The sequence below is a fragment of the Eulemur rufifrons genome, chromosome 3, assembly GCF_041146395.1.
Source record: "Eulemur rufifrons isolate Redbay chromosome 3, OSU_ERuf_1, whole genome shotgun sequence".
In the NCBI taxonomy this organism is placed as follows: Eukaryota; Metazoa; Chordata; class Mammalia; order Primates; family Lemuridae; genus Eulemur; species Eulemur rufifrons.
In genome coordinates this window covers 86897365-86920202 of record NC_090985.1, presented here as the reverse complement: position 1 = coordinate 86920202, position 22838 = coordinate 86897365, and the positions used below count along the sequence as shown (strand labels likewise).

The following is a 22838-nucleotide window of genomic DNA, read 5'->3' as shown; positions in this document are numbered from 1 at the left end:
TCTCTAGGAATTCTTTCCCTCCAGAAAAAAACTATAGTAATGGGGGAAGCTTTGACTATTTTGGTTTCAGCCTTTGGTTCTCCCATCCTGTGAACCCTCAGTGTATCTGTGAATGGATTGCTCTCAAATGGTAGTTTTCAAATTTTTGTTTTAGCAGCCTCTTAAAAATTTCTTTCGCCCACCCAAAACAAAATCTAACACAGAATTCTAAGAAAATGGTATTTACTATACTATCAACAATGGAATGTCAGACGAAAAGTATCTAAAACTTAAGTGTTAAATATTATAAAATGTTCAAATCTATGCACAAAGATGGCAAGAGAAGCCCAAGATCTGCACAATTAAGTTATACATTTAGCTCAAGTTAATGCATCAGAAGTTTTCATGCTATTAAAATTTAGTAAATAACACTTGTGTTTGTTTTTAATTATAGCTTTAAAAATAATTAAACTTAATAAAATATCTGCAAGACCTCTGAAGCACTTTCATATTATGCAGTTTGATATCCATGACCTAGAAGACAGCTTTACTCTTTTTGTTGTGTAGCATTCCTGTTGGCATTAAGCTTTGCATTCCCTAGGGTACGGTCCATTAATGGTTTACAAACTAGTAGTATTTGATTTTGATGGAGAAGTGACCCTGTGAGTGTGATTTTTTTTTTTTTCCCATGAAGTAGCAAGAAGGGGGAACTGAGTGTTGAATAGGAGATTTTGTTGGATTATAAATGCTGTTTTCTCTAGGTATGTTGTACTTGAAGAAGTGATTGCATGCACATTGTTTCACATTGCTTACAAAAAGTATTAAATATTATGCTTGTGCATATTTAATAGTGTTGTAAGAAAGAAGTGTTAGAAAAAGGCCTAGTATATAAAATCATGGGACATTTGAGAAGAGTAAAGTTCTTGTAGCTCAAAAATTGACAGCACTAGATAGAGCAACCTTGAAGCTAGAGGATATGCAGAGAAGAAAAACAAGTATTATGGATCATCATAATCTATTCCTAAGGGTAACTAAAATCTACTGATGTCCTTAAACCAGAGTCATGAATACCTGGAACCCCTGCTGCCCATTCTTCTCTGCCTCCTTCATGGAGGATGCGGACTACCTGTGAGGGCCCTCTGTCTCTCAGATCCTCGGCTCTGCCTTAGAGCATCCCGCCCAGAGTACTCAATATTGCAGGCCCAGGTAGCATTCAAAACAAAACAGTTATGAATCCTTGTGACCTATATCCTACATCTAACAGCTTTAGTTCTTTCTCCATTGACCTGCCAGATAGGAAAGAAGAAAGGGCATTTGGGGGAAGTGCTTCTTGCATAAAAAATGGTTGAATACTGAAATATTCACTGTTGTTTCAGAATACTAGTCAAGTCCAAGGATTTTGAGATGTAATAGTAGCAATCATCATAGAATAATATGGTCATGAATTATTTACTGAGAACCTTTTGTGTAGGAGAAACTTTCAGTTCTTTAGAGACATTGTTTCACTTTAATTCTTTGAGCACTCCTTTGAGATACAGAGGTTAATAACTCTTTTTACCAGGTGAGAAAACTGAGGACAAGCAAGTTTTTTAAGGTCATAATATTTAGTGGGGCTGGAATTTAACTCATAGCTTTTGATAGTACAGTATATCATGTAGCCTCCCTAAAAAAAATAGGAGAATAAAAAATTTAGGAACTTATTTTTAGGAACTTGTAAAAAGAAGGTACAAATGTTGAATTTATAGGCTACCAGGAAAAAATAAGTAGTATTCTGACTTTTCAAGAGTTTTATAAAATAAATAACTAGGTTTAATTCTTTAGATTGAGGAAAAGAAACAAAGAGAGGAAGCAGAGCGAGAGAGACTGAGAATTGCAGAAGAAAGAGAAGAGAGGCGGCTTGCAGAACAGCGGGCACGCATTCAGCAAGAATATGAAGAGGAACAGGAAAAGAAGAGAGAGAAAGAGGAGGAGGTGCATTTTTTCCCCTACCGTTTTACTACTTAATCTTAAAGTGAAATCTTTAACTTGAAAAAAATATTTGTTACTTACAAAGGAGAATAAAAAAATAAATGTCTTAGAGTACATTTCAAAAATATCAGATCAATATCCATTCATTAGATATTTTATTAAGGTGAAAGAGTAATTTAAGAAAAGGAATAAATGATGATTTAAGTAAAAAATAGTTGTAGGCTGACTAAAGATGTTATAAAAGATGCCTAATATTTATTATTAAGCAGACAACTTCTTTATGTTAACACTGTATCATCCATGTCTTTAATTTTATCTCTTTATATCAGACAAATAAGATAGCACATTTTTTTTATTTCAGCATATTATGGGGGTACAAAAGTTTAGGTTACATATATTGCCCTTGGCCCCCCGCATCAGATCTTTAAGTGTATCCATCCCCTAGGCAGTGCACATCATACTCATGTGTGTATACACCCATCCCCTCCCCTCCCACATCTGCCCGACCCCCGATTAATGTCATTCCTAAATGTGCTCTCAGGTGATGATCAGTGAAACCAATTTGATGGTAAGTACATGTGGTACTTATTTTTCCATTCTTGGGATACTTCACTTAGTAGAATGGGTTCCAACTCTTTCCAGGAAAATACAAGAGGTGCTATATCACCATTGTTTCTTATAGCTGAACAGTACTCCATGGTATACATATACCACATTTTATTAATCCACTCATGTATTGATGGGCACTTGGGTTGTTTCCACATCTTTGCAATTGTGAATTTGAGGTAGCACATTTTTGAATGTACTATAGAATGTACGTATGGAGTGTATATTTTTCTATCTATTTTAAAGCAAAGGCTAAAAAATGAAGAGCTTATTCGGTTAGCTGAAGAAAGGAGAAAAGAAGCAGAAAAAAAGAAGAAAGAAGAAGAAGAAAAACATAACCTGCAACTTCAGCACTACTATGAAAGAGAAAATATGATTGGGGAAGACACAAAGGTACATTTCAGACAAAAATGTCAGTCAGACACATAATGTAACCCTCTTTCGCTATGAGAGTTGTGGAGTTGTTAGAAAAAGGTACCTTTATTTCTGTTCTATCTTACTGGTTAATCTGGGCACGTTGTACTGAACTTCTTATATGAGTTGCTATCACTGTCCTTTGTTGGTATTTTTTGCCCATAGGATGTAATGTGTTTACTTACCTTTGCCATTCTTAGTCTTGTTCCCATGGGCTACAGCGGTGCTACACGAGAGTATGGTCTTTGGATCAGCACCCTGTGAACTGTTTGTTATGATTCATGACAAAACTAAATACAGAAATTGAGAGGGTTTGGAAACTATCATAACAACTTGTCAAAGTAACTTTGTCTGTTCAATCTACTAATACAAATATTGGGCCTGTATTTTATATGCTTTTAAAATTTTTTCATTTATCTAGTAATCTGTTCTTACTCTATTTTATACACTTGTCCGTGATGGATTGGAAATTTAAAAAGAAGCTGAGAAGTTTGTATTTCTGAGATAAAAGGATGATGTTCAGGGTTAGGTGCGTGAGTCAGACAGAGGTTTTCTCTCCAGAAAGCTGATTGGCCCTTATGAGGCTCTAGTTCACACCCTTGCTCATATCTGACAATTACATTTAAAATTTTGTATGCTTAAGTGTTGTTGGAGGCTTGTTAGAAATGCAAGTTGCTGGGTTCTCACTTGCAGGGTGATTTACTAAGTCTGAGAGAGGTTCAAGAATCTGGATTTTATAAGCATCTTTAGGAGTTTGGATGCAGTTGGCCATGAGACCACACTTTGAAAAACCCTGTGTATCTTCTAAATTTAGCCCAATTTAATGTAAGAAAGTTGTTTTCGAAAATTTGTATTTATACAAACATTATTTCTTCTAAGCAGGATTGACAAAAAGTTTCCTTTTAACCAATGGACTCCTCTAGTATATTTATGATGTGGTCTCATATACTGTTCAGTGTATGAACTGCATATAGCCTGAGCCATTTCTGAGTGGCTCAAATATGCTGATTTGATTTCTCATCCCAGGGTTTTATAGTGATGGAAATGATAAGTATTCACAATTAGAATTTACTGAAAGATTATTTAAAAGAAAATTTATAAGTAAGATCTATATTTTTTTTTTTTTTTTTTGAGACAGAGTCTCACTCTGTTGCCCAGGCTAGAGTGAGTGCTGTGGCGTCAGCCTAGCTCACAGCAACCTCAAACTCCTGAGCTCAAGGGATCCTGCTGTCTCAGCCTCCCGAGTAGCTGGGACTACAGGCATGCACCACCATGCCCGGCTAATTTTTTCTATATATATTTTTAGCTGTCCATATAATTTCTTTCTATTTTTAGTAGAGATGGGGTCTCGCTCTTGCTCAGGCTGGTCTCGAACTCCTGAGCTCAAACGATCCGCCCACCTCGGCCTCCCAGAGTGCTAGGATAACAGGCGTGAGCCACCGCGCCCGGCCTATATTTTTGTTTGTGTTGTTTATTTTCAGTGTTCTAGGAGTGATAGGCAATACTCTTCATTCTTAGGATACAAGTTTAATATACAGTTGTTCAGCCTTTAAACGTTTATTATTCAAATGCCATATCATTAATTTTTTTAAACTAATAAAGTATTTTTAGAGCAGTTTTAGGTTTACAGCAAAATTGAGTAGAAAGCACAGAAGATTTTTTATTGTCAAATTCATCATTTAAGAATGAAAGAAAAGTTGTTAGTGTCCCATAATTATATTTCTGCCAATTTCTTGTTCTGTTTTAAAAAACACTATTTCTCAGGAACATATGATTTTATTACTTATAGTTTAATTGTGAAGTACCATAAAGTTTTAAATCACTTTCTTCCATTTAATGTGTTTTGCCTTTAATTCTGAAATTAACATGTGTCTGTCATTTTTTTTCCATTTTTGTATGCCTCATACTTATTTTTTGTCTGCTCTTTTAGTTTTTATCTTTGTGTCACCATATTTTATTTTCTAGTTAGCTTGTATATTTATTTAGTTTGTTGAATTTTTTTATCCTGAGAGTCATAATCTTTTAAATAGGGATATCTAAATCCATTTATTTTTATCATAACCAATATATTTGATTATATTAATTGAATTTCTGACTTTGTTTTTTGCTTCCTTGATAGTTTGTTTTTTTTTGTTATGTGGACTATGATTTGTTTGTTTTATCCTCTACAATGCTTTAGAAAGTTTATATTTATAATTCTGCTTGTGGTCACCTAGAGGCTTAAAAAAATTATCTCACATATTTTTAATTTTATTAAAGACACAGTGAATTTTTTATCATGCAAAATGAAGAATTTAAAATCCACACATATGTTCTGGTCTAGGTTTTTCTTTTGTTTTTAAACCTAGATAATTATTTTTGCATTTTGTTGGGAGTTATTATGTCTTTAATGTTTTGATTTTAATATAAAGTTGGGGACTATTTACACTGTAAACTGAAATTTCATTTTATTTTCTTATGGAGACATAGAGCGCCACTATGATCTGGAAAATCCCTCATCTGTGATACCATTGGTGGTGACAGGGGATATAGATACTGGAGGTTGATTTATATTGTTTTCCAGAAAAGGGATTTTAATTTTTTTGTATTGTCCTATTTTCCTTTTTGTTATTAAGATGATTTTTTTTTTTTTTTTTGAGACAGAGTCTCACTCTGTTGCCCAGGCTAGAGTGAGTGCCGTGGCGTCAGCCTAGCTCACAGCAACCTCAAACTCCTGAGCTCAAGGGATCCTCCTGTCTCAGCCTCCCGAGCAGCTGGGACTACAGTATGCGCCACCATGCCCGGCTAATTTTTTGTATATATATTTTTAGCTGTCCATATAATTTCTTTCTATTTTTAGTAGAGATGGGGTCTCGCTCTTGCTCAGGCTGGTCTCGAACTCCTGAGCTCAAACGATCCGCCCACCTCGGCCTCCCAGAGTGCTAGGATAACAGGCGTGAGCCACCGCGCCCGGCCAAGATGATTTTTCACTTTGGCTATGCCTGTTCTTTTCTGTTGCTTTCCTAACATTTGGTATGCTGTTGTTTTACTTGAGTTTGTTGATTTTTTTATCCTAATCAGAGTCATATTCTTTTAATAAGGATATCTAAATCCATTTATGTTTATCATAACCAATATGTTTGATCTTATGTAATTGAATTTCTGATTTTTTTGTAAAAAGTATTTTATTAAATAAAAGCAATAACAATCTGAACTTCTTAGATATATATGTGTATATACACACATGCATATATATTTTTATATTTTTCAGCACTTCAGACAGCCTTCTCCTGTAGTTCCTGCTCTTCAGAACAAAATTGCAAGCAAACCCCAAAGACCTCCTTCGGTTGACAGCATCATAAGTTCCTTTATTCGTGTATGTACTTTTTGTTTTGATTTCTTAATCTTAGCTCAGTTAGTTTGGATTGGGGATATTGAGATTTTTTTTTTCATATCTGAATAGATTAAATTTTTTTAGATCTGAAATACAGGTAATGTCTACATTAATTTATCTTCTGCTTCAGTTGTAACTGATAGTACCCTAAAGTTTAATTCTTTTGACAAACTATAATTGAGCAAATAATTCTCGTCCAGGCCCCTGCAAGAAAGTCCTTTCTTTGAAAATATATCTTCTAAAGCTGGGCGTGGTGGCTCATGCCTGTAATCCTAGCCCTTTGAGAGGCCAAGGTAGGAGGATCACTTGTGGGCAGAGAGTTTAAGACCAGCCTGGGCAACCTAGGGAAGCCGCCATCTCTACCAAAAAAAAAAAAAAAAGCTGAGTGTGATGGTATGCACCTATAGTCCCAGCTACTTGGGAGGCTGAGGCAGGAGGATCACTTGAGCCCAAGAGTTCAAAGCTGCAGTGAGCTATGATGGCACCACTGCTGTCCAGCCTGGGCAGCAGAGTGAGAACCTGTCTCTAAAAAAAATAAAATAAAATAGAAAATATATCTTCTAGCTAGCTAGCTAGCTAGTTATGCTCATGAAGTCTCTTATACTTTATACTGAGCTACAATCAAAAGAGAGCAGGAAATATGTTCAAGAAGTATTTATCCTTTAGTTGATACTTGATTAATGAGTAGGCATTTGCCATAAAGAGAAGGAGAGTGAGGGACTTTTAGCATGTGCAAAGTCACAGAGCTGCAAGGCACACATGGATCTTCCATGGTTTGGCCTGACCCAATGACTCCAGTGCCAGTGTAGTAAGGAAGCAGTGGAGGTGAAGGTCAGAACACACGTGGGTACTGTATGGCGTGCTGAGGGCTTTGACTTCATCCCATAGGCCAGTGGATTCCAAACAGGCTAATTACCAGGATAGGCAAAGGAAATGTGTTAGGAAAACATCTTCCTAAATCCCACCCTCTGAGATTCTGATTCAGTAGGTCTGTGGTAGATAATGCGTGGGAATTCATTGTAATATTTTAAGTAGGGGAATGACATGGCCACTTTTCTCAGGCAGTGGTGTGGAGGTACATTTTGGAGGTGGAGCAAGACCATAAACATGGAGATAAGATGCTTTTGCAGAAGTCTAGATGTGAGTCTTTGAGGAGCTAAACAGGCAGTGACACCAAGAGCTGAGAAGGTGTGACAGCTTCATGATGTATTTGAGAAACATAGTAGTGATGTTTATTGACTGAGCATGTGGTGGGTGGGAGTCATGCTAGCTCTCGGGGAAACACCAGTGTTTGAGAAGCCAGGAAAGGAATGGAGATGGAGAGGGTGAGGGAGAGCGACAGTAACGTCAGCTGCTGCTGGCCAAGTAAAATGAGGGATTAAAATGCCCATTGAATGTGTCACTTGGGGATCACTCCGTGAATTACGTGAGGGCACTCCGTGAATTAGGTTGTTGGAGTGGTGGGGTGTAGAAGTGAAGGCAGAAGATGTGTGTTGAGGAGTGAATGGCAACGAGGAAGTGAACCCCAGAAGTGCTGCATTATTGTTCTTTAAAGAAGCTCAGCTGTGAGGAGAAGGGGAGAATGGACAGGAGACAGTGAGTGATGAAAGGTGAGGGAAGAATTATTTTAAAAAGGAAGATGTTTCTACACATAGGCTGAGAGGAAGGTGCTTGGAGAGAGGAAGAAGTTGAGGAAAGACAATAATTGGAGGAGGTGGGAGTCGCTTAGCAGATACAGAGCACAGATCAAGGGCTTCTCTTTGGATGGGGGCAGGGGCCTTTCCATTGTGCTGAGAAGGAAAAACAGATACAGATGCGGTTTTAGATGTAAGTGTGGATAGGGATGTGTAAGTTTTATAGGTAGATGGTGTGGAGTTTGGTCTCCTGTACTTGTAGGTATTTCAGTAAATTACTCCCTTCAAGCTTTGAGTAAGGAAGGCGTGTACTGAGTGTATCTTTGTCATTATTGTTAAACAGGAAAGTTCCCTGTCCAGGCCACAGTCTCCTCCGGTACCTGCCAGGAAAAATCAGCTCCGTGCAGAAGGTAGAGTTAACTATTAAACCTGTAATCTAGAGTATTTCTTTTTTTTTTTTTAACTTTTTATTTTGAAATAATTATAGTCTCACAGAAAGTTGTGAGGTATAGAGGGGTGTTGTATACTCTTCCCCCAGCCTCCCCCCGTGGAAACACCCTAGTTAGTACAGCATCCCAGCCAGGAAGCTGACATTGTATGTCATTGGAAGGCTCTACAGACCTTCATCAGAATTGACCAGTTTTTACCTGCTTTTTTGAGTGTATTACCTGTGTGTGTGTGGGAGGGGGTTCTGTGCGTTCTTAATGTATGATTTGTGTAACCACCACTGCAGTCAAGATACGGAACTGTCGCATCACCACAAGGAACCCCCTCGCGCTGCCCCTGTAGAGTTGCACTCCCCTCACCCTGCTCTTAACTTTTGAAATTTCTGTATTATCATAAATGTATTTTTGGGTCTTAATGATGTTCGTAAATATGATCTGTATATATAAAACATTAAAAATATCTTCCATGAAAATGTGTACCTGAGCATTTTAGTTTTATAAGTCAGGTTAGTTTTAATGTTTAATCTTTTGTTCTTAACGCCTGTCTTGTTTTTTACTTATCAATGGGAATTTGCAGAGGAGAAAAAAAATGTAATTATGGAATTATCAGAAATGAGAAAACAACTTCGTAGTGAAGAGAGGCGTCTACAAGGGCGATTGCTACACATGGACAGTGATGATGAAACTCATAGAAGGCAAGTTTAGAATTGCAGTTTTTATTGTTTCTTGAGTTGTTTGTGTCACCTACCAGTAATTCTGTAGTTTTGGAACAACGTGAATTCATCTTCTTTACAATCTTCTTTCCCTTTTTTAGTCTTCTAGAAATCAGGTGTAGAAATTTAGTCCTCAAGGGGAATAATGATATAGGAATGGCAAATTGCAGGGTTGGAATAAATACTGACAATTGCATGTTAGAACTGTTTTTAACATTTTCCTTTAATACTTTCTGAAATACTTTTTTTCCAGCAAAATCACTTAGAGGGCACCAAACATTTCTGATCATTTTTGTTGGAAGGACTCATAAATTTTCTAAAGCAGCGTTCTTCAAACTTCAATTTGAAATCTTTTAGTAGATTATAAAATTGACATAGTGGGTAACTATACCCTTTCTTTCTCTTTAAAAAAATTTTTATTTTGAAATAATTTTAGATTATAAAAATGTTGGAAACATAGTACAGTGAGTTTCTGTACACCCTTCACCCAGTTTTCCATATTGTTACTATATTACCGAGATACATTTGTCAAAACTAAGAGGCTGATACTGGAACATTACTATTAACTAAATTCCAGACTTTTGGATTTGTCCGGTTTTCCCATTAATGTCTTATTTCTGTTGCAGAATCTAGTACAAGGTACCAGATTGTATTTAGTTGTCACGTCTCCCAGTCTCCTCCAGTCTGGACAGTTTCTCAGTAACTGAAAGTCTAGAGGAGTATCGGCCAAGGATCCTATAGAGTGCCCCCACCAGTCTGGATTTGCCTGATGTTTTCTGATGGTTAGACGAGGCTTTTTGGAAAGGATAGCACAGGGTGGTATTCTCACATCACATCATATCATGGGCACATGATATTCACGTGACATCCCTGGTGATGTTAACCTTAACCTCCGTTAAAGTAGCGTTTGCCAGCTTTTTCCAATGGAAAGTTAACTTTTCTTTGGTCACAAATCACTAAATCTAGCACGCTCACAAGAGCGAGGAGGGGTGGGATTAAGATCCATATCCTGGAGGGGATGACTGTATTTATTTTTTAGAATTCTTCTGTAAGAAAGATTTGTCTTTTCTTCCACTTATTTATTTATTCAATCATTTATTTATATCACTGTTGCCTCATGAATATTTATGTTATACTCTGGGTTATAATCTAAATACTACCTTATTTATTTTGTTTCTCAGATTGTTCTAGCTTTGGCCATTGGGAGCTTTTTAGCTCTTGTGTCCTTTTGACATGTCCCCATCTTTTTATTTTTTGAACACTTTCTTACTTTCTGGTACTGCAAGATGCCCCAGGATCATCTTGTATTTCTCCTGCCTCAGCCCTAGAATCAGCCATTTCTCGAAGGAGACCTGGTTCCTTTGGAGAATGGTGTTTAGAACCCAAGCTCTGGGCACTGGGTGTGCTTGTTGTTGGCTGTCATTGCTTCTAGGCCCTCTGCATAGCTGGGTACTATATGCATGTATACTAAGTCATGAATATAATTGTTCCTGTCTCTGCCCATTTGTGTATATATTAAGTTCATACTAATGCCTCTGACTCTAATCCGGGACGTGGTATGACTCTAATGTAGCATGTTAACCTGCCTAATTATGCTTTCCTTAGAGTCTTGTTTGTATTCTTCAGGTATATTTTGACTAGGGAAACAAGGTGAGGAAATTTCAAGATCTAGACTGGCTAGGTAATGAAATGTTAATCCAAAGTGGTAATTTTCAATGAGTAATTCTCTCTTAGTAGGCCAACAACTTCTGAGTAATTGAAAGGTAGTGTATTTTTTCTATATTTACTTTTATGATGTTATAAACACCTTAACCATTGCAGCTTTCCATCTTCCAAACATGCATATTTAGTGTAATGGATTGTTGATATTTTATTCATTTTTATTTTCATTCATAAATTTAGGACTCTGCTCTTTTTTGGCAATGTGTTATGATTAAAGAAAGAGAAATTGAGCAACCTCTCAAAATTTCTCACTTGAAAATTGTACATGATAATTTCTACCCCATGAGAGTCTAGTGAAGAATAAATGTATGTATTTGAAAGTACTTTGTAACTCTGAGTTCTCGTTTCAGTTAGACAACATATGTTAGAGTTTTGATCATGTCGCAAGAATTGGTTAAAGACATTTACTTTGGTATGATTTTTAATATGGGTCGTGATTAGAGACATCTCAGGGGATCGGTTCCTTATTCCAATTTTAAATATTTTCACAAAATGAATCTCTTATTAATTAATTCACCACATCATCAAGCTCCTATTATGTGCTAGGCATAAAACAAATATGATGCAGCTCACATGCAGAGACTTAATAGCCTAATTCCTAACTTAGCCTGTTCATCTATTAGCATTAATGGAATCTAGATAGGAGTCTAATTGAGTGGTCTCCTAGAAGCCTTTTTGGTATTTTGCATTTTAATGAATCTCCTTGGAGTTCCTATCACCCTAGGTGAATATTAGGGGTCTATTTCTGCCTTGACAGGGTGGTTTTATGGCCCCAGTGAATCCCCCTCCTCCCCCAAAAAGAGGAAACTCCATGAGAGCAGAGGCATTGCCTGTGGGGATCCCAGCTATTCCTGTCTAGCTGCTTAGGGAAGATGTAATGATACAGGAATGAAGGAAGGAGTCTGACCCAACCTCATGTGACTGCAGCTGAGAGCTACATTTTCAGAAATAGAGGAGACCTACCTAGTCCTGAGGGAAGCAGCAGGAGGTGTTTGGTTGTATTTTACTTTCAGGACTAGAAATACCATCCACCATCCTTGTCCCCTCTTATTGTCATTCCCCCCAAGCCCTAGCGAAAAACTCCCTTATTAAGCTACTTGCCTATTATGTTAATGTCTTAGGTACCACAGGAATAGAGTATTAATTAGGTATCAAGTTCCCTGAAAGTCCTTTGTAAAATTATTGTTGGGTACTCTGGATAATGCCCATTATATTGAACAGCATATGAATACCATATTTCTCTGTATAATTTCTATTTTAGGCAAAGGGGAAGGTAACATTTGTTGATTACCTAATGTTAGGTACTGTGCTGGGCACTTGATAATACAGAATTTCTCTTAATTCTTTTGCTCACAACAAGACTATAAGGGATTGGGCTAGGCATGGTGGCTCACGCCTATAATCCTAGCCCTTTGGAAGGCCGAGGCAGGAGGATTGCTTGAAGTGAGGAGTTTGAGACCACCGTGAGCAACATAGCAAGACCCTATCTCTGTTAAAAAAAAAAAAAAAAAAAAAAAGACTATAAGGAATAGACATTGTCTGCAATTTACAGGTGATGAAATCAAGGTCAGACTGTTAATAAGTAACAGAGCTGGTTTTTGAATCTCAGTTTCTCTGACCTTAAAGACTGTGATCTTTGTACTTACATGAGCATTTTAAGGTAAAGCTGAATTATTCTACTCTTGTATTGGCAATAAGGTACCCTGCATCTGAGCATTTTGAAAAATTAAAACGACCTGATAAATACTCTGTTTTAAGATAAGAGATTGAAATAACAGACCTATTAAAATAATTTTTGTAATATACTGTGGTGAAAGACCGAATTTCTTTTACAGTGAATGAAATGTGAACTTGGATTTTTTTCTTATAAAGCACATTTATTATGATTTGTCATTTATCTATAGGAAAAGAGAAAGGAATCCCATGGATATATTTGACATGGCTAGACATCGGTTGCAAGCTCCTGTCAGAAGACAGTCACCTAAGGGCTTAGGTGCTATCACTTTTCAGAATATTCATGATTTTAATGAGCTAAAAGATAGAGGTGAGTAGATTGCTGCTCTTTTAAAGATACAACAAGAGTGTTTTATCCATATTTAAGTATCTTTAAAGATGTTTGTACCCCTTTTCCTAAAGTAAAATTTTATTCATGATATTTATTTTAAGTTACAGTGAATAAAATTTCTGTGTACTCTAGTTCTTCACTTTACTAATCTGGTCAGTGAAGCTTTAGTTTGGCTAAATACTTTCTTTTGGAGAGCATATAGCTGTTAAAGCCTCGGTGGGTGAGATAATGTGGACTTGCGTGAAGAGCGGAACCTGGCATTGAAAGGAGGATGGACAGAGGAAGATGAGCTTTTGAGAAAGACTGAGGAGAAGTCAGAGCTACCCAAGGAAAAGCAGGAGAAAGTGGGATCCTGAAAGCTGAGAGCAGAGAGTGAGTGTATCAAGGAGAAGGGATCGCGTGAGATGAATACTGGAACATGTCTGTGGGTCAGAAGTCATTGGTGACCTCCACTAGATCTTTTTGGGTGGAACAAAAGTGAATTGAGGCTTGACTTAGGAGGCAGGAAGTTGGAGACAACAGTCATAAGTCTACCCTTGGAAGAAGCTTGGCTGGGGAAGGGGAGGAGGGGGTCAGGTGCCAGAGGGACTTGTTAGGGTGCAAGTATGAAGAACTACTGCAGGAGGAAGAAAGAGGCTGTGGCCGCAGCAGAGGGAGGGAGTGATTGCTGAAGTGAGCAGGGCCTGGGTAGGCGGCAGGCAATCTAGAGGACTCGAGGGAAGAGAGTTGAGGGAAGATTTGATGTAGCGCTTTAGGAAGAATGGGAGAGAAAGCTTAGTATGGAAACAGGATTGCCAAGATACAGGAGGCCTGGGAGACTGAAAATGCATAGAGGAACCAGAGTGTATATTATATGTGCTTTTTCTTTAGGAGTGTTCGGCACAGCAGGTGTTGGAGCAGAGAAGGCAAATCGTTGGATATGTGGTTATGACCTATGCCAGATAAACTAGAATTTAAACTTTTCTTTGAAAGGATTATCTATTTATTGTAGCAAATTTTCAAAATACACAAAGATAGAAAAATCACTTGAGTCAAACCACCTATATAAGCACTGTTAACATTTTGGATGTCTTCTAGTCTTCTTTCTGAACATAATTAATACCAAAAAAAAAAATTATGTTATTTACTTAATTTTTCTCATTTTTTTCACTTATTTACATGTATCATGAGTTACACATATGATAGTAATTTTTTATGTTATCATTTATTAATTACTATCTGCCAGACATTGTATTAAGCCAGTAGGTCTCAAGAGTTTGGTATGGGGACCCATGAGGTCAACATTGTTTTTATTATAAACTAAGACATTATTCATCTTTTACATTCTCATTCTCCCATATGTGTACAGGTTTTCCAGAGGCTGCGCAACGTGTGATGAGTTCATCTCTCTGAAGCTAATAGAATATGTGTTTATGTATTCTTGTGTTTTATAAATGACTGAGTTTTAATTTCTAATACGGCAAATTGTGTGTATGAGAGAGAGAGAAACTGAGTGTAAAAAGGTCTTGAGCCCAGAAAGGTTTAAGCCATAGAACTGAGCCATTCATTTCCCTGTGTTATGACATCTAGTGCTCATTCAGCCTATCACCTGGTTGTTGGTATTGTTTTTTACTGAGTCGGGAAATGGTGAAGCCAGGGTTCAATCCAAGCTTGTATCCGGAGCCTCTTCTGTTAACTCTGCTCTTAACCATTTTCTAATTCTTAGATATTCAAGATGTTTTCCATTTTCACTATTTTATTCTTTTGATAATTTCTGATCATAATTCTTTTTAGATATTTAGGATCATTTCTTTATATTCCAGCAGTGTAATTAGTGGGTCAAAGGGAATATTTTCAGGGGTTTTTATTATATATGTATGAACTATAGTTTTATTCTCAAGATTTAAAAATTGATATTTAATATTTTTATTTTGGTCAGTTGATGTTCATGAAATTGTGACAGGTGAATTCTTAGACCATTATTTTGTCTAGTAATGATATTCCTGCTAAAGTTCCAGCCAGGCTGCATTTATCTTGCTCTCTGCATATTTGCAGGAGCTAAAATATTAATTGGCCAATAGCATTGTGTTTTGATTTTTCCAGTATATTTTAGGGATCAGCTATGATTATAGTGTCTCATGGTTGCCTGAGTCAGGGCCATGTGACTAACCACGTGGATATACCTGCGTATAGTTGCCCTGTTGTGTGTTTTGGGTGTATCTTGGGGGACTGGGAAGGTGTAGGGATGGAGAACGCACCATCCACAAGCTACTTCTTGTTCTGGGGTCTTCCTTATGTTGATGAGTTTGTGAAAAGGCATTTATTAAAGAAAATTAATTTCATGTTCTTTAGTTTTTTGGCTGTTTTAATGTCCTTTGACTTTGGTGATGTTTCACTATATTCCTTGATTTTGAAATTAGTTTGCTCACATATATAGTATAATGAAGTTTTATAAAATCTCATGTGAAAACAATATTTAATTTAGTTATATAACACATTTTTTGTACCAGATTCAGAAACACGAGTTGATCTGAAATTTAGGTACCCGGATCCTCCAAGAGATCATCACACCTTAGAGATTCAGCAGCAGGCTCTACTAAGAGAGCAGCAGAAGAGGCTGAATAGAATCAAAATGCAGGAAGGTGCCGAAGGTAAGGACTAATCATTACTACTTCAAATAGTCTCAGTGGGTGGTTGTTCTGTAGGCTTTCTTTTTCTTCATCTCTCCTATTGATTTCAGTCCCAGGCAGGTCCCCTGCACTGACAACTCCATGCCCACGTGGCCCTTTTGGCTCATAGTCTCAGAGAAGAACAAGTTCAAGAGAGGGTTCTGACTGGCTGGATTAGGGTGGTATATTTGTGCACGAGAGGGGCCCAACCATTCACTGTGGCCAGGAGGATTGAATATTTTGACCAGGCCAGTGATATCTGCACTAGGAACTAGGAACCAAAGGAAGGAATGCTGGGTGGACACATCAGTATGGGACATTTTTCTACTGCGTGGGGAGGTGTGTTTAAGTTTTGATGTGGCATAAAACCTGTAAAGCATCAGACTGGGCTGTGAAGCTGTTTTCATATAATCAGCCAATCAGCAGATACTTACTGAGTGCCACTAGGAGCACAGGTACTGACCTGTATCCAGGGGACATGGTGATGAATGAAATGGTTACTGCTGTCAAGGACCATATACTCTATTGGAGAAGCTAGATGCTAAATAAGTGTAAGTGTGGTAAATACTGCAAAAGAGAAATCTAGGGTCCCGTGGGAGTGTGTAACTGGGGTTGGGGTGGGTGGGCACCTCCAGGCAGCGTGGAGCTCATTGTCTCAGAGCGCACGGAGGGGCCCTGTGGATTCCCAGGTGTACTGCACGGCCCTCACGCCTGGATTTCACCAGCTTTGCTGGCTTTCACACATTGAGTGTGGCCATGGAAAATGAGTAGTAAGAACACAACAGTCAGATAAGAAGAATAGGAGGGATGGTCCTGCCAGTTATTTTTAGGAAAGCCTGGGCAGGCTGGTCTGGCTTGAAGAATCTGAGGAAGGTTTTTGACCTCATGAGACAACATCACAAGAATAAGTTATACAACACTTTAGGCCCAGATCATAGGTCAAGGCTTTGATAAGTATTTGTATAGGAAATGTCTGCCCTGTGTCTGGTACAAAATTTTTACTAACAGCCTTATAGATTGTCCAGTGATATCAGAATAACTCAAAATTCTATGATAAATAGTAGCCATGTCATCTGGAGGGAGGAGAGAAGCAAGTACCTTCTTCAACCTTTATACCCAGTGTGGTGGCATTTTTCTTTAGAAGTCTCAAATGATCATCTGATCTTATGCAATCTTGGCAGCTTAGGCTAATTAATTAGACCAAAAGTAGTCCCTAGGTGGACAGAGGTACATTTTGATACTGAGGATATCCATCCCCCACAGCAACCACCCCCCAACTTCCAACAAACACCGCGATGACATCATTCATAAGACTATGGCCTAACTATAAACAATCACAAACATGGCTATAAGATATTTTGAGAAGAAATATAGTCTATCATTGCAGCCTGTTTATTCCTAGAGGCAGTATTTAAAAGGACAAAATGTGCTATTCAGAGGAACACATAGGAGAGGCTTTGGGATACCTGATCCAGAATCTTTGCCTCTGGAACTAGGCACCTAGAATTGAGCTTGCTTCAGTTTCATGTGTGGGAGCCCCCGTTTAACTCCACCCAACTGTCTGCACAGACTGTAGACATGTGACAGAAGATGTAGAATCATGCATTAATCATTTTGGTTTTCTAATAGGCACCAGTTTTCTGTTAGCCATGATTTTACTTCTTATGTTCGTTAATGTGAATGGGAGAATTTTATCCAGTCAGAATGGATGCAGGGTTATATTTATTGATAAGTAGTATCTCAAAAATATTCTGAAATGTGGTAGTGGAAAAGTAATTTCCAGTAGTCATAAAAAGATATTCTAAAAATTTATTTTTATTTAGTAAACATTTTCTAACCTTTTAATTTGCTTTTGTTCACCATTGACTACAGTTGACTTAGATGCCATCCCGAGCGCTAAAGTACGAAAGCAAAGAATGGTAAGCAACTAGTTATAATTTTCAAGTTTGTTTTGGGGGGCTAAAAATTTTTAGGAGTCTAAGTGAATATTCCAAATTTTGAATTCTTTGGGAAAATTGAGTTAAGAATCTAAATCTTGTCTCATAGTAGTTAGAGAAGTGTTAGTATAGTATGTAGAGAAAACATATCATAATGGCTAAGACCAAGATTCTAGCACTAGGCTGTTCAAGTTAGTCTCTTTTTAGCTGTGTGACTTAGAGCAAGTTATTTAATCACTCTGTGCCTCAGCTTCCTAATCTGTAAAATGAGGATAATAGTACTTACCTCTAAGATTGGCTATAAGGATTAAATCAATATTTGCAAGGCCCTTAGAGACAGGCCTGGCATATGTTAATAATAATTTCTGTGCAAATGTTTATTAAATGAATAAAAATAGCTCAAGTGTTGTTGAGAGGATTGAGATAATATATCGAAAGCCTTTAGAGTAGGACCTGGCCCACGGTGAGTGCAGTGTAAGTGTCGCTCTCGGTAGTGTTAGCGGTGGTGGAAGTGGGAGTCTGTGATGAGAGCAGTGGTCTGTCGAGAAAACAAGCAATGGAAGGGGAAGGGGACAGAGGGTAACGCTCACTCTTACCCTGAGGGGGGTGACATTTTGCAAGACTGAATAAAGGGGTGGGTGTGCCGTTTGCATGCAACAGATATTTAGTGAATGCTTCCTATGGACCAGAAACTGTTGCAGGTGCCAGGGGAGTAAACAAAAGAGACAGAAACCCCTGCCTTCTGAGGGCTTGCATTCTGGAAGGAGGGGAGGCAATGAACAAATAAATCAATAGTATGTTACATCATGGTGCCATGGGGAAAATGATAGCAGGGAAAACAGTGGGCAAGGGGCCTCCCTGGGTAGGTAACATTTGAGGAAGGACACCAGGTGGCCATGGGAAATAGGGTGACATCCGGAGGAAGAATATTCCAGGCAGAAGCCCCGCAGGGGTTGGCCTGGTGCCCATGAGCAGTGAGGAGGCCAGAAGTGGGAGAACCACGAGTGAAGGCCCGTGGGGGCAGGTGGTGCAGGGGTGATGGGTGAGGCTGCAGGGTCTCGGAGGCCGTGTCAGGGCTTTGCACGTGATGAGAAGCTTCCAAAGTCTCTGAGTGGAGGAGTGACACGATCTGCTTGAGATGTTCACTTGGTCACTGACTGCAGCGCCTTGAGAACAGACTTGAGAGGGACGGGAGGCTATTACCAAGAATCCAGGCAAGAGATAAGCTGGCGTGGCCTGGGGTGGGAGCAGCGGGACTGGTCAGAAGTACATGGATTTATTTTGAAAGGAGGCCTGATAGGGTGTTTTGCATACTGAAGTGGACGTAAGAGGTGTCAAAGATGGGCTTCATGGTTTATGGCTGGGAGTTGCTATTTACAGAGGTGGAGAGGCAGAGGAAACACATTTAGGGGTTAGGGGAGAAGATTGGGCACTTAGATTAGACATGGTAAGTCTGAGGTACCTATTAGACAAACAGTTGGAGCTGGTGAGTACACACATGTGAGAGAGTTCAAGGGGAAAGACAGAGGTTGGAAATACAAATTTAATCTTCACAGCACCTTTATGATACAGGTAGTATTTTCTCCATTTTCAGATTATAAAAATAAGGTTCAGCTAGGCTCTTGCTTGCCCAGGGTTACCAGCTAGTGGTTGCTGGTGCATAGTTTTGAACTGACAGTGATGGTGATGACAGTGTTGCTAATAGCTGCCATTTATTGACCGCACTACCTGTGTGAGGTACTTGACATTGATTGGCTCTAAAGTTCACAAGATAAACTTATCCCTGTTTTACATAAGGGGAAACTGATATTTAAAAGCTTGTTTTCTTGCCCGTGGTCACATAGCCAATAAGCAGGAAAGCCCAGGCTGGACTCCAGAGTTCCTATGTGTCCCTCTACCCCATGGCCTCAGACATCTTGACACCTACTTGGGAAGACTCTGCAGGTCTGTAGGCTGCTGCTTGTGTGGCAATCATGTTTCTCAGTGAAAAGATACTGAAATTTAACATCTGTGATTTTGGTTAAAATCCTGGATTAATAACAGATTTTGCTGAGTCAAAGTGCAGCATAAGCCAACAGTGTTTATCGTGGCTGTTACAAAAAAAGCTAATAAATCTCAGGCTCCTGATCTTCCTAGAAACTGGATTATATGGAAAACACAGGATGAAGTTGGGGGTGTCCTGGAGAAGATGGAGCATAGGCGAAGTGTGGTCAGCGTTGTGTAAAGGACTGAGATGCAGAGGAGCTGGGCAGCGTGTGCAGTGCTCGCACAGCTGCGCCGGCCCCTTTGATTCAGCCGCTGTGACTGTCATCACCATGCCCATGCTGGAAAGTACGAGTAGAATCACTGGGTGGTCATTCAGATGTAAATTCAGTATATGGAAGAATTCAGTGTAAGAGAAGAACTTTCTCATAATGAATGCTGTGCATTAGTGGAATTCATTGCCTTAAAAATGAATGGAGAGCCATTTGCTGGAGTGTTCTAGCAAAGCCCAGAAATCTGGCAAGGAGGTGCAGTGGGATGACGTTAGGTTCCTTCTGACATACAAGGTGATATTATTCTCTACCATAAAATTCTCTATGTGTAAATTTAAGTTACCTCTCATTTTGGAGCTCATTATAAGTCCAACTCTAGCATTATTTTTTTCCCCCTACTATATGTCCCACTATATGCATGCTATGTCATCATGACAATTGCTGTGACATAGGGTTGTCATGATCGGAGGGTATGCCTCTCTCTCCCCTGTGGGACTATGGTCTGCTCCGGAGCAGAAACTCTTAATTCATCTTTGTATCCGCAGTTCCTAGCATGGAAGAAATAGTAAGTGCACTGTACAGATTTATTGGAAGGATGAATGAATCTCAGCAATAGTCTAAAGACTTTTAATGTTTAATTGGGTTTATTGCTTCACATCCTATTATATTTTCATTAGTAGTGTGAGCGTTTATTTGGTTTCAGCCACAAGGGGGCAGGAAGGAGTGTTGCTGGGGAGACTCTGCTTGCCAGAATCTCTAGGCTGGGGAGAGCATGTCTTAGTGAAGACTGTTGCCTTCACTGTCTTCGTAGGAGTCACATGTGCTGTTTACAGTATTTTCTGGGCATTGGATGGTGGTATAGGAGTCAGTCTTAGCTCCAGTCCTAGTCCCATCCTCTTTTGCTTTTTGGGGGGACCATGTGGAAATTTGTTCCAACTCTTAGTAAAATTTGTTGTATTTCCACACAGAACTAAGACAAATAGTCATTCATATATATTGTTTCTTTTAGCCCATAGATGACACTAATGATTTCTTGAAAAATTCATTATTGGAATCTGATAGTGCTTTTATTGGTGAGTATATTTATCTTAATTTATTAATGCTATATTATTTGAATATTAAACAATACTTATATTTCTTTTAAAATGCCTTTCTCCATACTCACAAAACCAGTCCTGTACTCTGTTGTGCAAGGCGGTAAAAAAAGGAATATTTCGTTGTAGTGTTTTAATGGATAGTCTTCAAATATGGCTTGCAAAGTTTTCAAAATAAGAATTACTAAAATGAATTTTAAAAGTCTTAAGAATAGTTGGCAAAAAAAAAAAAACCCACCTGTACATGAGTGTTCATAACAGCTTTATTTCTAACATCCAAAAACTGGAATCAGCCCACATGTCCTTTAAAGATGAATGGCTAAACAAACTCTGATACATCTGTGCCGTGGAATACTACTCAGCAATAAAAAGGAACAGACTGTTGAAATGTGCAGTAACTTGGATGACTCTTGAGGAAATAGGCTGAGCAAAAAAGCCAATCCCAATAAGTTACATACCATATGATTCCATTTATAGAACATTTTTGAAATGACAAAATCTAGAAATGGAGAACAGACTAGTGGTTGCCAGGGGTTGGGGGTGGGGGCAGTGTACATATATTTATCGAAGGGCAACAGGAGGGGTCCTTGTGGTTTTAGAACTGTTTAACATCTTGTTTGTGGAGGTAGATACACAAATGTAAACAGGCAATAAAATCGTATAGAACTTAATACACACATGCAGATATACAAATGAGTACAGGTAAAATGGTAAATTTAAATAAGATCTGTGGGTTGTATCAGTATCAATATCCTGGTTGTGAGATTGCACTGTAGTTTTGTAAAATGTACCATTGGGGGAATCTGGGCGAAGTATAAAAGGGATCCCTATTATTTTTTACAACTGCATGTGAATCTACAATTATCTTAATAAATACTTAAGTTAAAAAAAAACCATAGGAATATTCAGTCTCCAGAAGAAACGTAAAGGTACCATGGGATCTTTTTTCCTTAACTATTATAACATACCCTTGTAATTATGTACTCGATCATAATATGTTTCTACTATCCTAGGACCATCAGGAAATTATTTCTCTCTTGTTTCATACAAATTACTTCAGATTTTCATATGATAGAAATTCCTAATTATAGTGGCTCTTTTAAAAAATGTTTTTCCTTTCCAAGGAAGTTGCACTATGGAGAGTGAGTAAAGACGAACCAGCAGGAGATAGGGATGGGAAGACAGCCAGTCTGTGGAGGCATCAGGGGAATGTGACCTGTTCTCCCTAACAATGAAGATAGTCCAGGCCACTCAGAATAGTGTCTTGGAATATTTCATTACATTAGACCAAAGATACAGCAGTCTGCCCTTTTGGTTAGTGGTCACTGCAAATGTGGCATAATCATGACCCCATTAACCATGAATGTAAGGCTGCTGGTTTCAATGCTTTTTTTTAAAAAATAATTTTAAAAAATTATGGTAAAATACACAGAAATGTAAAATTTACCATTTTAACTATTTTTAAGTGTACATCTGAGTGGCATTAAGTACCTTCATACTATTGTACAACCACTACTACCATCCATCATCTGAATTCTTCACGTTGAAAACCGAAACTCTTCATACTAAACAATAATTCCCCTTTCCCTCCATCCCCTGGTAACCACCATTCTACTTGCCATCTCCATGAGTTAGACTATGGCAAGACTGCGTGTAAGTGGAATCATACAGTATTTGTCCTTTGATGACTGGCTTAGATCACTTAGCATAATGTCCTCAAGGTTCATCCATGTTGTAGCATGTGTCAGATTTTCTCTTTTTCAGGACTGAATAATATTCCATTGTATGTATGTACCATATTTTGTTTATCCAATCATGTGTTGATAGACACAGGTTGTTTTCACCTTTTGGCTCTTGTGAATAATGGTGCTATCTATGAACATGGGTGTGCAAATAGGTGTTAAAGTCACTGCTTCCAATTCTTTTGCATGTATACCAAGAGTTGGAATTGCTGGATCATACGGTAATTCTAATTGTTTGAAGA

At 38.3% G+C, this 22838-nt stretch overlaps 2 protein-coding genes across 5 annotated transcripts in view; one reads left to right on the top strand and one right to left on the bottom strand.

Moving 5' to 3' along the window:
- CSPP1 (centrosome and spindle pole associated protein 1) overlaps nucleotides 1-22838 on the top strand; it is a 112066-nt gene that overhangs the window by 81096 nt on the left and 8132 nt on the right. For all 3 annotated transcript variants that reach the window (XM_069465547.1, XM_069465546.1, XM_069465548.1), the window contains 9 exons: nucleotides 1801-1950; nucleotides 2800-2946; nucleotides 6218-6322; nucleotides 8318-8384; nucleotides 8998-9115; nucleotides 12760-12899; nucleotides 15410-15550; nucleotides 17441-17487; nucleotides 20770-20833. In XM_069465547.1, the coding sequence (XP_069321648.1) occupies nucleotides 1801-1950; nucleotides 2800-2946; nucleotides 6218-6322; nucleotides 8318-8384; nucleotides 8998-9115; nucleotides 12760-12899; nucleotides 15410-15550; nucleotides 17441-17487; nucleotides 20770-20833 (979 nt within the window). The remainder of the gene's footprint in view (nucleotides 1-1800; nucleotides 1951-2799; nucleotides 2947-6217; nucleotides 6323-8317; nucleotides 8385-8997; nucleotides 9116-12759; nucleotides 12900-15409; nucleotides 15551-17440; nucleotides 17488-20769; nucleotides 20834-22838) is intronic.
- ARFGEF1 (ARF guanine nucleotide exchange factor 1) overlaps nucleotides 14890-22838 on the bottom strand; it is a 149038-nt gene continuing 141089 nt past the window's right edge. For both annotated transcript variants that reach the window (XM_069465538.1, XM_069465540.1), the window contains exon 39: nucleotides 14890-15691. In XM_069465538.1, coding sequence (XP_069321639.1) covers nucleotides 15636-15691 — 56 coding nt within the window. In that variant the 3' untranslated portion in view covers nucleotides 14890-15635. The remainder of the gene's footprint in view (nucleotides 15692-22838) is intronic.